General features: G+C 35.1%; 1 protein-coding gene across 1 annotated transcript in view; it reads right to left on the reverse strand.

The window, feature by feature from the left end:
• Window positions 1-2,184: 2,184 nt before the first annotated feature.
• LOC104164507 (aryl hydrocarbon receptor-like) overlaps window positions 2,185-13,123 on the reverse strand; it is a 31,970-nt gene continuing 21,031 nt past the window's right edge. The window contains 7 exon segments of the mRNA XM_009703854.1: window positions 2,185-2,741; window positions 6,740-7,485; window positions 7,488-7,907; window positions 7,910-7,989; window positions 8,808-8,949; window positions 10,472-10,581; window positions 12,292-12,494. Of these exon segments, the coding sequence (XP_009702156.1) occupies window positions 2,586-2,741; window positions 6,740-7,485; window positions 7,488-7,907; window positions 7,910-7,989; window positions 8,808-8,949; window positions 10,472-10,581; window positions 12,292-12,494 (1,857 nt within the window). The 3' untranslated portion in view covers window positions 2,185-2,585.

The raw sequence follows: 13,123 nt of genomic DNA on the forward strand, positions 1-13,123 counted from the left end.
TAATGCAACCGGTGTACTGCATGGTATGTGCAGACATAGCAAAGGAGACCTAAGAACTGGAAAGAAAAACAAGCTAAGAAAACTTGTACAAAAATGGATAGTAATACTGACTAACACTGGGTTATAATCTTACTTATAACAGATCTGAAGGGCTAATAGAGATCCAATTCAGAAACATCTGTGCACTGCAGGTACAGTTCGGTGCAGATCAAGAGTGACCTATACAGTCAATGTTGTACACATAAGATAATGCACAAAATATACTGATATGCATATAAACAACTAATTTGTTTACAGTAAGTAGGGCAGCACTGTTGTAGTACTGCATTCTTGGCACTTAGTGATAGGACAACATGTATTTGGTTTAACTAAATTAATAAACAGGATATATACCGGTTTGTAAGATGCAAAACATACATTATCCCTTCGAACCTTCTGGTTTTACAGCATTTTTCTAATTTTCAAGTTCAAACGCAAACGTGATACACGAGCTAGATATGGAAGACGTTTCAGATATTGGCTTAAAAAAAGACCTTAAAAAAATGACAGAATCACAAATTAATCCAAATGATATTAATTAAATGTGTTACTGATGTCTTGTGCTGAAAACAAAATCTGAAACGTTTAAAAAAAAAAGCAACCTTGTAATATAACCCACAATGTCTTTATGGGCTTTTCCTGAATAGTAATTGCTTCCTTAATGTCCCTTTCATATATGGTAATTTCACTTAAAAGAACTGCTGAAATTAATCTGAAAAGTTGTAACTGAATTAGAAGTTTCGCCTAGCATATCAGATCACACAGAATGGAAGAAAATATGTTGCTCTTCAAAGAAAGCATGCTTCAAAATTGGAATCCTTTCATAGTTAAGTGATTGTCCTTGTATTAAACAATATTAACAACTGTCTGGAGGAAGCCAATTTACTTTTGCCTGTTTTAAACAAATTGGCTAAATTGCCATTTTATATTATATATAACAAATGTAATAAAATTGTTCTTAACATATAATGATGTAACACTTTAAAATTAACTTGTTTAAAATATTTTACAAAGACATTTTATTATATATGAACTATACAACACACAAAAGTATGAAATACTTTGAACATATACACATTTCTGTATTTTTCATGTAGATTATTATTTTGCACCAAACATTGGTGTCTGCAATCCTAACAATCCTCTCAGATAAAAACAAAACAAAACCCCAGAATGTTTTTGTGGATGTAGGGGTTTTTTCCCTGAAAATAAAACCTATTACAAGGAGAATTTCTCTAATGACTTTTTTCTTTCCCCAATTTTATATTTTGCACAAAGCTTTTCAAATGCATCAACAGGCATAAAAAGAATAACTTCTCCGTACTTTGCAGTGCAATTTGCCAGGGATAAAGTTTAAACCCAAACTGACCCTTTCCCCACTATGAACATTGAAAACTGCAGTCAAAGTAAATGTCAATATCAATCGCTATTGAGACTCCTTTCCCCCTTACTTAAAATGCAATCCTTTTCAGTATCCATTTTAATGAAAATATTTGCATAGAGCAGCCTTGTATTATTTCTAAAGAACATTATGAGCATTTTAACACAAGATAAGGCACATGTTTTTCAGCATTAATCATCTAAAACTAATCCTGAGGATCTGCTCCTCCCCCTCAGCAAAATCTTTTTTAATATACCCTGTATTACCTGAAGAAAGCAGAAAAGAAGTACAGAATAAACCAAAACTCTTTAGCTGAACTAAATTCAGAACAGTAATAACTCGTGATTATAGTGTAACAAATCCACAGATAAAGAATTAAGTCATTCTCTAAACAAATTATCTTTAGAGGGGAAAAGAAAAAGATACAGCCAGTAGCACTGTAGATGTTAGATAGAAGTTCACATAATATGGATGACATTTATAGTTAGTTTTGCTAAAATAAGCTCCCATCAGAAACCAGGTAGCTAAACTGTGAGGCACTTAAGGTTGACAAGAAAAGGAGGAATGCAAGGGGTCTGTTTCATAGAAAACCTGAAGTTGCATATCATATCCTTGTATTAAGCCTTCTATTAAAGTGCTAGAAATGGAGACTTAAAACAAAAGGATTTAAATATAAAATAAGTGATTAAAGAGCTTAGTATGCATTAAAATTAAGTGCTTTTGATTCTCATGAATTCAGAGCTTTTTAATAGTTTTTAAAAAACAAAGTCTGGAAATAATTCACATGTGAAATCATCTTCCTTGTGCCATTGATGCAATTTGTAAAGTGCCCAATTATTTTCTAAACAACAAAACCATTTGCCTTATCTTATGTTGTATAGCATGACACAGTCTGTAGTACATATGTAATCCATACCGCAACGACACAGTCAATCTGATGGAAAACAGCACATGCGTACTTTTAGTCAGAAGTTTGAATTCCACCTGTCACTCTAAAAAGCCAGGTCTCAGATTACATATCCACCAGTATATAGTGCAATCAACCTCATATTCTCAAAATGTAATTTAGTTGTTAAAGTCTGATACTCAAAGATAGACTTATCAAGCTTTTCCTCAGAGCAGCCTGACACCCAGACAAAATCACAGATGGAGCTCTAGATCTGAATCACATAAATCCACTAGATGCCAAGTCTGAGAAGGATCTGGGTTCTGTCGGATGATGAAGAGGCTGAAGATGTGTGGCAGTCTGTGCATTACTGATCACATCTAACTGAGAGGGATATGCTTCATTTACGTTTCCTCCATTGAAACCATTTTGGAACTGGGAGGAAAAGAGACAATATAAATGGTTAGCATGGGAAACCAATTTATTTTTAAGTTTTTAAAAATCCTCCTAAAGACACAGATTGGATGAAATAATCTGAAAATACAATGAATAGCTTTAAAACTTTTTTTTAGATGATGAATGATGAGAAGTTAATTTGCATTAAAGTAGAGTCTGAACCATCAGTGAAACTTACCCATGCCGAAGTCAGTGGGAGTCCTACTTATGGTTAAGTAAAGAAACATCACTATTATCTAAAGCATAATATAGTTTCAATTTGTAGAAATTCCAGTCTGACTGAGCACTCCTAATTTCCACATCCAGCTGTTACATTTTAAAAGCAACCTATTTACATATTTTCATGTCTGCAATGGGATCCAGACTTTACAGCTCTTCCAGGAATGCACATGCAGGCCTATCAGTAAGCTGACATGTACTGCATTCAATCCACAGGTTGAGCTTTCATAGGGTGGGTTTTTTTGACAAACAGTCTTCATATTGACAATGCCAAGTAAGAGAAATGAATGGCTTTCATCAGTCTTGACATAAGCGTTCATAGGATTATTTTAATCATCTCATGTAATACTTCCTGTCATGCTATGGAAAAGTCACTTTATCTAAAAAATACTCCATTCAGTCATGCAAAGAAAACACAATAAAGTATTTTAAACATTTCCATCATCTCTTTGGGAGTAGCTTATATCATAAGTACTCATTCAAGGTTTGTCCTTAAAAACATTTATTACACATTCATTCATCTACCAAAATATGCTCGGTTTTGGACACTTTTTTTTCCTGCTATGCAGACATTGAAATTTGACTAACTGTGCACAGTTCTTCTAACAACAAGACTATAGCCATGTGAATTATGTTCTAATTAAAGTTGCCATACTTTTAAAGACAGCTACAATAACATATGCTAGGATTACTTCTGACAGAAGCAGATTATTTCAATATTCTTCATTACCAAGATCAGCACGCCCATTGAGACTTCCAAGAAAGTCCTCAGCACAGAATCTAGTACCTAGCAAGGTTTCTCCTGCTTAATAAAGGAATACCGATCTTTAACAAGCAATCAAATTATCTAATGCCTTTCTGCCCTCTTCCATCACTGAAAGTGCTTTTAGACTACATTGGCTATGATTGTACTGCAATTACAAGTTAGGCAGAAGGTCAAGACAGATGACCACAAGGGACCCTTCTGGCTTTTTAATCCCCTAGTCTTTTCACATAGAAATTGATGGGAGTTAGAAGGCTGAGTAGCAATGTCTGTCCTCTCTCCAGACTTCAGCTGCTGATAGGGATGTCAGTGTGCTAAGTCCAGCCACAAAGACTGCCCTACTTTGGTTTGGCTGTGTGAATGTAGGCTCAGACAGTAGTATCCTATCTGCTTAGTTGCATCCTTACTAAAGTTACCAATTGGCAATAAAAATCAAACCTTAAGTTTATCATCATAAGCAGTGACACATTTTCCCTATTTACAATAAAGAAACGTATATTATTTGCCATCATGGCTTTGGCATAGATGATCTTTTACAAGATTACTTCAAAGTGCAGCAGTTATAGTTCTGACTGACTAGTTCCCATGGGTTCACATATATTAAAGCTCTTAACTCCTCTGATACAAAACTAAATACAATTTCTGTAATATAAGTATATATAAACATAAGGTTATCCTTCTCTGGAGAAATGGCATTTCTAGGTAAAAAAATATTTCTACATTAAAACATTTCTCAACAAAACAACTTTGGTTTACATAGATCCTTACTTTGCCCTCAATCTATAAAAATGTCAATTGGCAGATGTGACTAGAGGTCAAAACTGAGTAGAGTCTGATACAAGAGGTGTTGTTTTTTTTCATGTGAACAGTATATAGCAGTACAGGTTGCAAAAGCCAATATTATTTGCTTTAGGAAGAAGCAGTCTCTTCCCACCCCTCACCCCAGTTGGCATACGTAAGTTTTGGACCCACAAGGACTTGGAGATAGCTATCAGCCATCTACGATCACTCTTACAAAGAGGGTTGGGGAAATAATCCTTCCTTATCTCATCAAGAAGCATGCTCTTCTTTTAAGCTCATTTGGACAAATGTTCAGCAGTTCTCTTCAGAGGTAAACAGGAGCTAACGTGCACAAGGCTAACGTTGGTTCTGCGCTAGGCTTCTGCTTATGCAATGCTATCCAGATCCACACAGTGTAGGTATACCATAGCAAGAGGGGCTGAATTTGCCTTTGAACAACTTAAGTAAGGATAACTTTTCACAAAGTGGCCTTTGTTAATTTTTTTTTTACAACAAAAAAGCTAAACACAATATTATTATTGCAGCACAGTGTTCTAGCAAATATGAAGTAATAGATGTATTCATTTATTGCATTCAGAGATGCTGTCTTAGTCAATAAACTTTTTACAGACAGATGAGAAGAAAAAGTAAGCAAGAAAATAACAAAAAGGGGGTGTAAAAAACAATTAAGACAGCATAACAACAAAATAATCTATGAAATAAATATATTTGAAATCAACCATTAAAAAGAGAAATAGAATTACTTATGCACTGGTTGTTCAAAACCGATGCACCGCACCACTGTAAAAAGTGGTTCTTTTCACAGTTTTTGTGAAAAGAACGATTCTATACTAGTATAGGGATGAATGCGATGACCCTGGAACTGCTTTGCAACCCTGTTATTAAGCACTATGAAGAACTAATAACACGGACTATGGTCAGGCAACATACAGCCAAGCACTGTGCAAGCTTGCACACTGCAGTTTGACAAAGTCACTTCATGTTGTTTCAACCCTTGGGCACTCGGGCAGAAGCTATTCATCTTGCGGAACTGTCCTATATTTTAGCTAAATTTCTGCAATTCTGCAATTATATTTTTTCCACTAGTGAAGCAGTTTTAAAAAGGACATGTTTTGTACTTGTATTAAGCATACTGAAAAACTCAGTATGTTCTACTTGCATTCCTCACCTCTGTCTTGTGCAGGTTAAATGCCAATTAATACTTTAATTCTGTAAATGCTTATGCATGTGCAGAAGCATTTATAGGATCAGTACTTTAGAACATTAACTCATTGAGGTAAAAAGAAAAAATAGAATTGTGGTTCTGTACTTGAGCAGCATTAACAGAAATAAATGGTACAATTTAAAATACTTCAAAGGTTATTCAGTCACAAACTGCCTTAGTAATAATTTTTTTTTTATTTCTAAGTTAATTTTACCTATGAAGAACTGTGCTTAAAACTGTAATCTGTGCCACAGCCAGGCTCCTCTCTTCTGTGGCTTTTATTGTGCATTCTCCTCAGCACAATGTGAAAAAGGACCAACTTATCTACTGTGATATAATTTTTTCCTGTTCTTTTGTCTTCAGCGGACAATTTAGCAGCTTGAGGAACAAGCTGACTTGCACTTATGGCAATACATAAAAATATTTTTGCAATATCATTGTGTGTAGAAACACAATAGTTCGCAATATTTCATGCTATTTAAGCGATATTATAATTTGATACTTTAAGCGATCCTAAAATAATCAAAGAATCTGAGTAGCTAGAGAAAACCAACATTTAAAAAACAAGATATTTTTCTGGATCCTTAGAACATATTTCATGAAAATGAAGGTGCCAGACAATATTACTGACATCATTCCACTCCTCTAAAAAAAGGTATATCAGCAAATTCCAAGCTTTTGACTAATTTGCTTTTCCTTTGCTCCTACTGGGAAAATTACTGGTAGGTACAACAGACTAGTTCACTCACTCTTGCTTTAATACTGCCAAAGAGCGCTATCAGGCTGTGGATATACGTACATAAAAGTTGGACCAAATGCAACTCTTTTCAATCTAATGAACAAATAAAGCAAGGACATTCACACACTGCTAACCCATCAGTTTCAAACTCAGTGATTCAATTATGGCAAACTGTGCATCCCAGTAGCCACCCAAAACAATAAAAACATGATTCAAAATGCAAGCAATACAGCAATGCCGTTTTACCTTACCTTGTTCAACAACGTTTGTTGACTTGCCATCATAGGATCATATTGCATTTGATCCATGCAGCTAGGTTGTGCTTCTTGCGTGCACTGGTACATAGAAACAGCGCCTGCATAGCATGTTTGAGGAGTTAGCATAACCGACTCAGAGTTTAGCCCACACTCATGATTTTCAGGGACTTGCTGCAAACAACTCAGAAAATCCTCCAAGTTGGAAGAAGCAGAATAGGTCGATTTGTCAAAACCTGCTACAGGGAAATCCATTTGAGCAAAATTAGAAAGCTGCGGCATCATTGCTGTGGGTTGTTTATAAGGAATAAACTCTTGCCTACACGCATAAGGGGAAGCATTTACTTCTGATTTGTAAGAGAACTCAGATGTAGTGGTATGCGTGCCAGGGAACACATATTGCTGGGGCTGCTGCTGCGAGCAGCTAAGAGACATGCTGGTGCCAGAGCTCCAATTTGTGAACATCCCGTTGACTTGCATATGCTTCATCTTTTGACAGAGCTGCTGCTGCTGCTGTTGCTGCTCCACGTGCTGTTTCTGGTGCTGATGAAGCTGATGTGGATCTAACTCTTGCTGTACCAAGCAACCTTCATTCTGGACCAGGGGCTGCTGCTGGTTACAGCCTGAATACAAGAAGTCAGACTTACTTAAGGAATCCTGAACATAAGTCAGGATTTCATCAGTTATGTCGATGTCCCCAATGTCATCCACACCAGATAATTCAGTTTTAAAAAACTCCTCATAATACACTTTAGATCTTCAAAGTCAATACCTAGATTTTTCATGATGCTGTACAAATCACTGGTTTTGTTATCTTGAAAGAGTGCTGCACTGTCTTCAGGAAGCGGAATACTACTGTCCTGGGGACACTCCATTACCTCCCGTTTGAGAATGTTGTGATTCCCTGCAGGTAGGAGATTATCTGTCCAGCCGCTGCTAACACCACCACCCAGTTCATCCCTGCTGTCTGCAAAGAAGCTCCGCTCAAAGGAAAGTTTATGTGATGCTGGAGGGCAGAGATACACAGACTCATCTTGCCTTAACATGGCACCTAGGAGGGAGTTTGGATCCACAGAATCATTGTGCAGTGTTGCTTTGGCTCCTTTTCCCGTTGTGCTTTTATTCTTCAGCTGAGAAGGATCCATAAGGCTTGACATAGGGAAACATATAACACAGCCTCACCAGTGGCAAACATGAAGGGCAGCTTCATGTTACGCTTCCGTAGATGTTCTGCCCCTTCTTCATCTCTGAAAATAAATCAGATATATAGCATAATACTGCAGTACTAAACAGGTACTGTAATCTTTTTGTCCTCTGGAACTAATATTTACAAAAATATGAACTATTCTATTTGAAGGCATTTTTCAAATTCCTAGCTATTCCAGCTCAACTTGGTTGAGTTAAACCAAGAGGCAGATTATGAAATAAGGAGCTTATGACTGTAATACCACCTTTACATATTACATTTGTAATTAAATCTAGATAGCATACACCATTTTCTATGCATTATGAGCTGAAATGAAAATAAGTGGGCTTTGTTCCACGCATTATGTTTGTCTTGCATAGCAAGTAAATGAATAGTTCAATACTGAAGTATCTTTCTTTCTCCACTTTACAGACTCGTTAGCAAAAATGATTTAACCTGTAAAATAATGCTGAATTCCATATTACGTAAAATTTAGTTCAGCACCAAAAAGGACTTAACTTCTTTATGTTATCTGTTGTTTCTTCTACACAACTGCAGTTGGATTTCTTAATTTTTTGCTAATGGGGATGCTGAATTAAAAATAGGTTGGATGGAATAACTTGGTGCGTGTACTGCCGCTCCTGTTCATTATACAAAATCAAAATATCTAAATGTTTACACATAAAAGACTATGGCCACACTAAGTACTGAAATATCAGAATTCTTTTCAATGTTTGTTAGCAAATTGAAAGAGGTTTTCTTCTTGGAGCTCAGGATTTAAAGGTGGTTTATTTAAAACAAAAAATTTATTTCCAAACATAAACAAGCCTAAAAGTTTTCAGTTTTTGAAGTATACTGCTTTATGCGATGATGACTTACGTAAGAGGTCTTTGTGTAGCAATGATGTAATCTGGTCTTCCATTTTTGTAGACAAGACGTGCATTTGCCTGTACCCAGGCCCATCGATTTTCTTTGGTTAGAAGCCTAAATACAGTCATTCCACTTTCACCTGTCTTCATCACTAGAGTTAAAGAGTAAGCACATCGTTTACTATCCAGTGAACAAAAATAGGAAAATCTGGCATGTCATGAAAGTAATCCCATTTGTAGAGCAATTTTACAAATCTCATATCCTCAGTCACCCATTTCTGTGTGGCACTAATGTATTCCTAGTGAAACAGGATGATCAATCACTTTAAGACGTCTACTTTAATTTACTGGTAAAATAAAAGCCAAAACTGCAAGCAATTGTAAGATATCCACTACAGATCAGTAACATCCTATATGGAGCTTCATCTGTTATTTCTGCAATAACAGAAATTAATAAATACTAGAACATGTAAATGACGAAAGCCTAAGTCTCTTTTACATCCAAAAAGTGACTATTACTTAAGAAATTAGAAAACATCTTAGCTCTGAATCCATTTCTTTCACATTTTGACTGGTTAATACAGAGGTACTTCAAAATCCATTATTTTTCATTCCCACTGTCACTTCACTAGCAATGCTTGATAAGCATACAACATTTTTGTTGTATATTGCTGAAAACACTGCATTTCTAGACAGAAAAATTAAATTAAAAAAGTCAGGAAAGTTTAAGAATCCTAACAGAAAATAATCTTTGTTACAAGACTTCTTTTATCTAAGCATCAGAAGTGGAGCAAAAGCAGTTTTAAGACAAAATTTCAAGCCAAAATTTCAAATCAAAGTTTCATCCCATTCTATTCTGGAAGTATTTTGGTTTTTATTCCTTATCAAACAAAACCACTGATAGGCAACAGTGACTGAGCTATACCTGAGAGAAAAAACCTGCTTAATATAGGCTGAGAACTAACCTACTGAGGGGGTTTATTTAATTGTATATAGGGGGACAAAAGAAAAAACAGTTTTTCAAGAGAAGTCAGTAGAAAAGAAGCAGCACCAAAATATCCTGAAGATGTTTCTGTAACTTCCAAAGACAAATATGTTACAGATAACAAAAAAAGTAAAGAAGTCCACTAAACAGATACACATCAGATAGTTGATATTTATTTCCTTAGCTTAAAAGATTATGCTTCTCTCCTTAAGTTGTTACTTAAAATGAACCCACCAAGAATCAAACCCATAAACATATAGGACACTAACATGCTAAATCAGAGATTAATTTCTGCTAAAAATCTTACACTGATATCAAAAGAAAATGCTTTATTTAACTTCCTAACAGGAAAGCTATCTTTGAAATAGTTCCTTTGCCCAAAGGAAGTTGTTGAAATAGCAGAAATTGTGTTGAGCAGAGAAGGAAGCGAGGAGAGCAAGATGTGACAGAAACTGGGATATAAATCCTAAAAGGATCTAGATAGGAATACTAAATATTTCTTCATTCAGTATAAGTGTTTATAGGGAGGGAAAGATCACATAAAATGAATAGTGTTCTTGTTAACAACCACTTTTTTTTGGTGGGTTTTTTTTTGTTTGTTTTTAAAAGAGTACTTCATAGTATTTTTTCAGTATGAATATAATCCATGCTTTGATTTTTTTCAGCCTTTCTTAGGGAATGAAGCTTACTTCGGACATGATTTTCAGCACAATAAAGCATATCAGCTGCATGAACAAACTGGTATCCTGTTCCTCTCATACACAGCTCTGCTTCAGTGTATCCCAGGACAATCTTTCCTCTGGAAGGTAAAAACAAAAAATTGCAACACTGCTGATGAACCAACTCACAGAACAAATGCCAAGCAAGTTAACTATGGCTAGAACAAGTGCTAACTACATTTTGTTGCAGTATCAATTGTGTGCAGAAGTATGACAGTTCTAATAAAAACTACAGTTAACAATTCATAAAATTTTTACTAGTCCCGCAAGTTGCCTTCAATGACTACGAATGTGTTCACAAAATTACTAGATCATTTAAAAAAAAAAAAGTATGTCTGCAGTTCAGCTGGACTCAATTCGATACCTTTGTACAGATTCACTTACAGCAGGCAGCTCCCATTTGTTGCAATGAAAGAAACTGCTTAGCCCTATTTCATAGCATTCACCTATAGGTGCTTGCATGTAGAATTAAATAGGGGCTTAACTTTAGTTATCTAAAACTTCTTGCCTAAATTAGTATATTTAGTAGCTTAAAATTCAAAACAAGGCATATCTCAGAACTACATCCCTTTTGCTATTGAGTGATTTGGGACCTCTGTGTTTCCATTTAAGCTTTCTAAGATATGCCTCAAAGGAGTACTGGCAATTGAGTCATGTTTGACCCTGGTAGCTAAGAGTACTTTACTAGAGGTCAGGGAGATGAAGAACTCAACAGCGTTTGTATGAGTGCTAAGAGATACAAGATAGAATGAAACAGTCAAAAAGAGATTGAAGCAGGATTTGGAAGAAAGAAATGGAGATCTGAAGATAGCAGGGGGAAAAGAAAAAAAGGAAAAAATAGGGATTGGGAACAATATATCAATTGTATTGTGTAATAATAACACAAATACACAATTTTAAGTGTAAAACTTAACAATAATTGAAGGTTTCAAGTGAAGCATAATGAAAAAAAAAAATCAAACAGAGGAAAGAAAAGCCTGTTAATGCTTTGTTAACTTTTACTCCTATCAGTTTATAGAACCCAAGAAAAACATCTTGGTTTATCAGTAGACAGAATGCTGAGTAATTGACTCTACATTAACCTATAAGTAGGCACGGAAATCCATATGAGATTCCACTGAAAATGAGTCTGAAAACTGAAAGCATTATCAGTCAAAAATAGGAGGGAGGGGAGAAGGAAGGAAGGAAGGTCAGAGGCTTTTCTTTTGGTAAAGCAGCATCTTAATGGGTTTCTTGCCATGTTGATGTATAGTTACATTATGTTGATCTGGTAATGCAATAGTGTTTCCAGTTTTCATATAAGGAGAAGAATGGTTTGAAAATGGGTAAAAGTCATATTATAAAAAAGGACTTCACTTGTTTATATAAAAAACATTTCCATTGTATTTTACATCTATTTGAACTCAAGGAGCAAATATGCATGTAGAACAAAATGAAACACTTGTTCTATCAGTTCTAAAACCAAATTTCAACCACATTTAAACATTAAACTTTTCTTCTTCCCCAATTCATTTGTATTCTTTTTCGTGGTTTTTTGTTTGTTTTGGGGGGTTTTGTTTTGTTTTTTTAATGACAGAGTCAGAAAGCAATATGCCCTTTCAAGGAAGTACACTATGACAATGCCATTTTTCTTTACTTACTAGCAGGGATGAAGAGGAAAAATTCTGACAGCTCCTAAACAATCACCAGTATTGACTGAAACAGTAGCTAGCTTTATATTTCAAATACGTACTTGAAACTTATCTCATCAGCAACTTATTAGAGTATTATGCAGAATAATTTACACCTACTTTGCATCACAGCCAGTAGGCGTGAAATCCAGTTTGTGTTTAGTTCTGAAGATGAAGTTTTTGGTTCGTATCTCAAGGATAGATGGTGGCTGCAAGGGAGTAGCTACTGCAAACAGAGCAAGCTGAGGAGACAAAGTAGCACCATCCTTCCCTTTCTTGTTTTGTCCATGGAGAAACTTTAACCGTCCTTGAAAATTCATAGCCTTAGGATGAGGAAAAAAGTAATTGTTATATGTTGGAGATGCTTAAGAGTAAGATATTTCTGTTATGACGTAAATCACTTTTTTTTTTTTAAGACCCATCAGATTCAAGCTTTGTAGCATGGCATACACAAAAGTTAGCTAAGAAGTACAGCATACTGTTGTTATACCCTTAAGCATGTCACTTTGAGATCTACTGATAAACTCACTGGAAAAAGAACTAAAGGGAAGGTTGTTTTGTAAAAAAAAAAAAAAAACCACAAACAAAAAAAGCCCAAATTCTAATATTCTAATGAACATGTCATTACACATACAACTAACATAATGTTATTTCTCTTGCATTTCTGTCAGTCATTAGTATAAAGTATGCAAACGTGTACAATTGCAAAATCCTATACAAAATTTCTATCTGTAAGAAGTCATCTAGAGGGTGATAAATCCGTATTTCTTTTAAAATCTACAGCATTGACAAACAAAAAAATGTATTAAAAAGAGCAAGCACAAAGTCTCTCAATAACAGAAAACTACAGTTCTGTTAGTTATTATGACTTACCGCATCTCAACGTACCCAACAGAAAATAATCTTTGTAACGCTTTTTTATCCACAAATCACACAGTACTTTACAAAAGCA

This window comes from Cariama cristata, unplaced genomic scaffold, assembly GCF_000690535.1.
Source record: "Cariama cristata isolate BGI_N322 unplaced genomic scaffold, ASM69053v1 scaffold8857, whole genome shotgun sequence".
Lineage (NCBI taxonomy): Eukaryota > Metazoa > Chordata > Aves > Cariamiformes > Cariamidae > Cariama > Cariama cristata.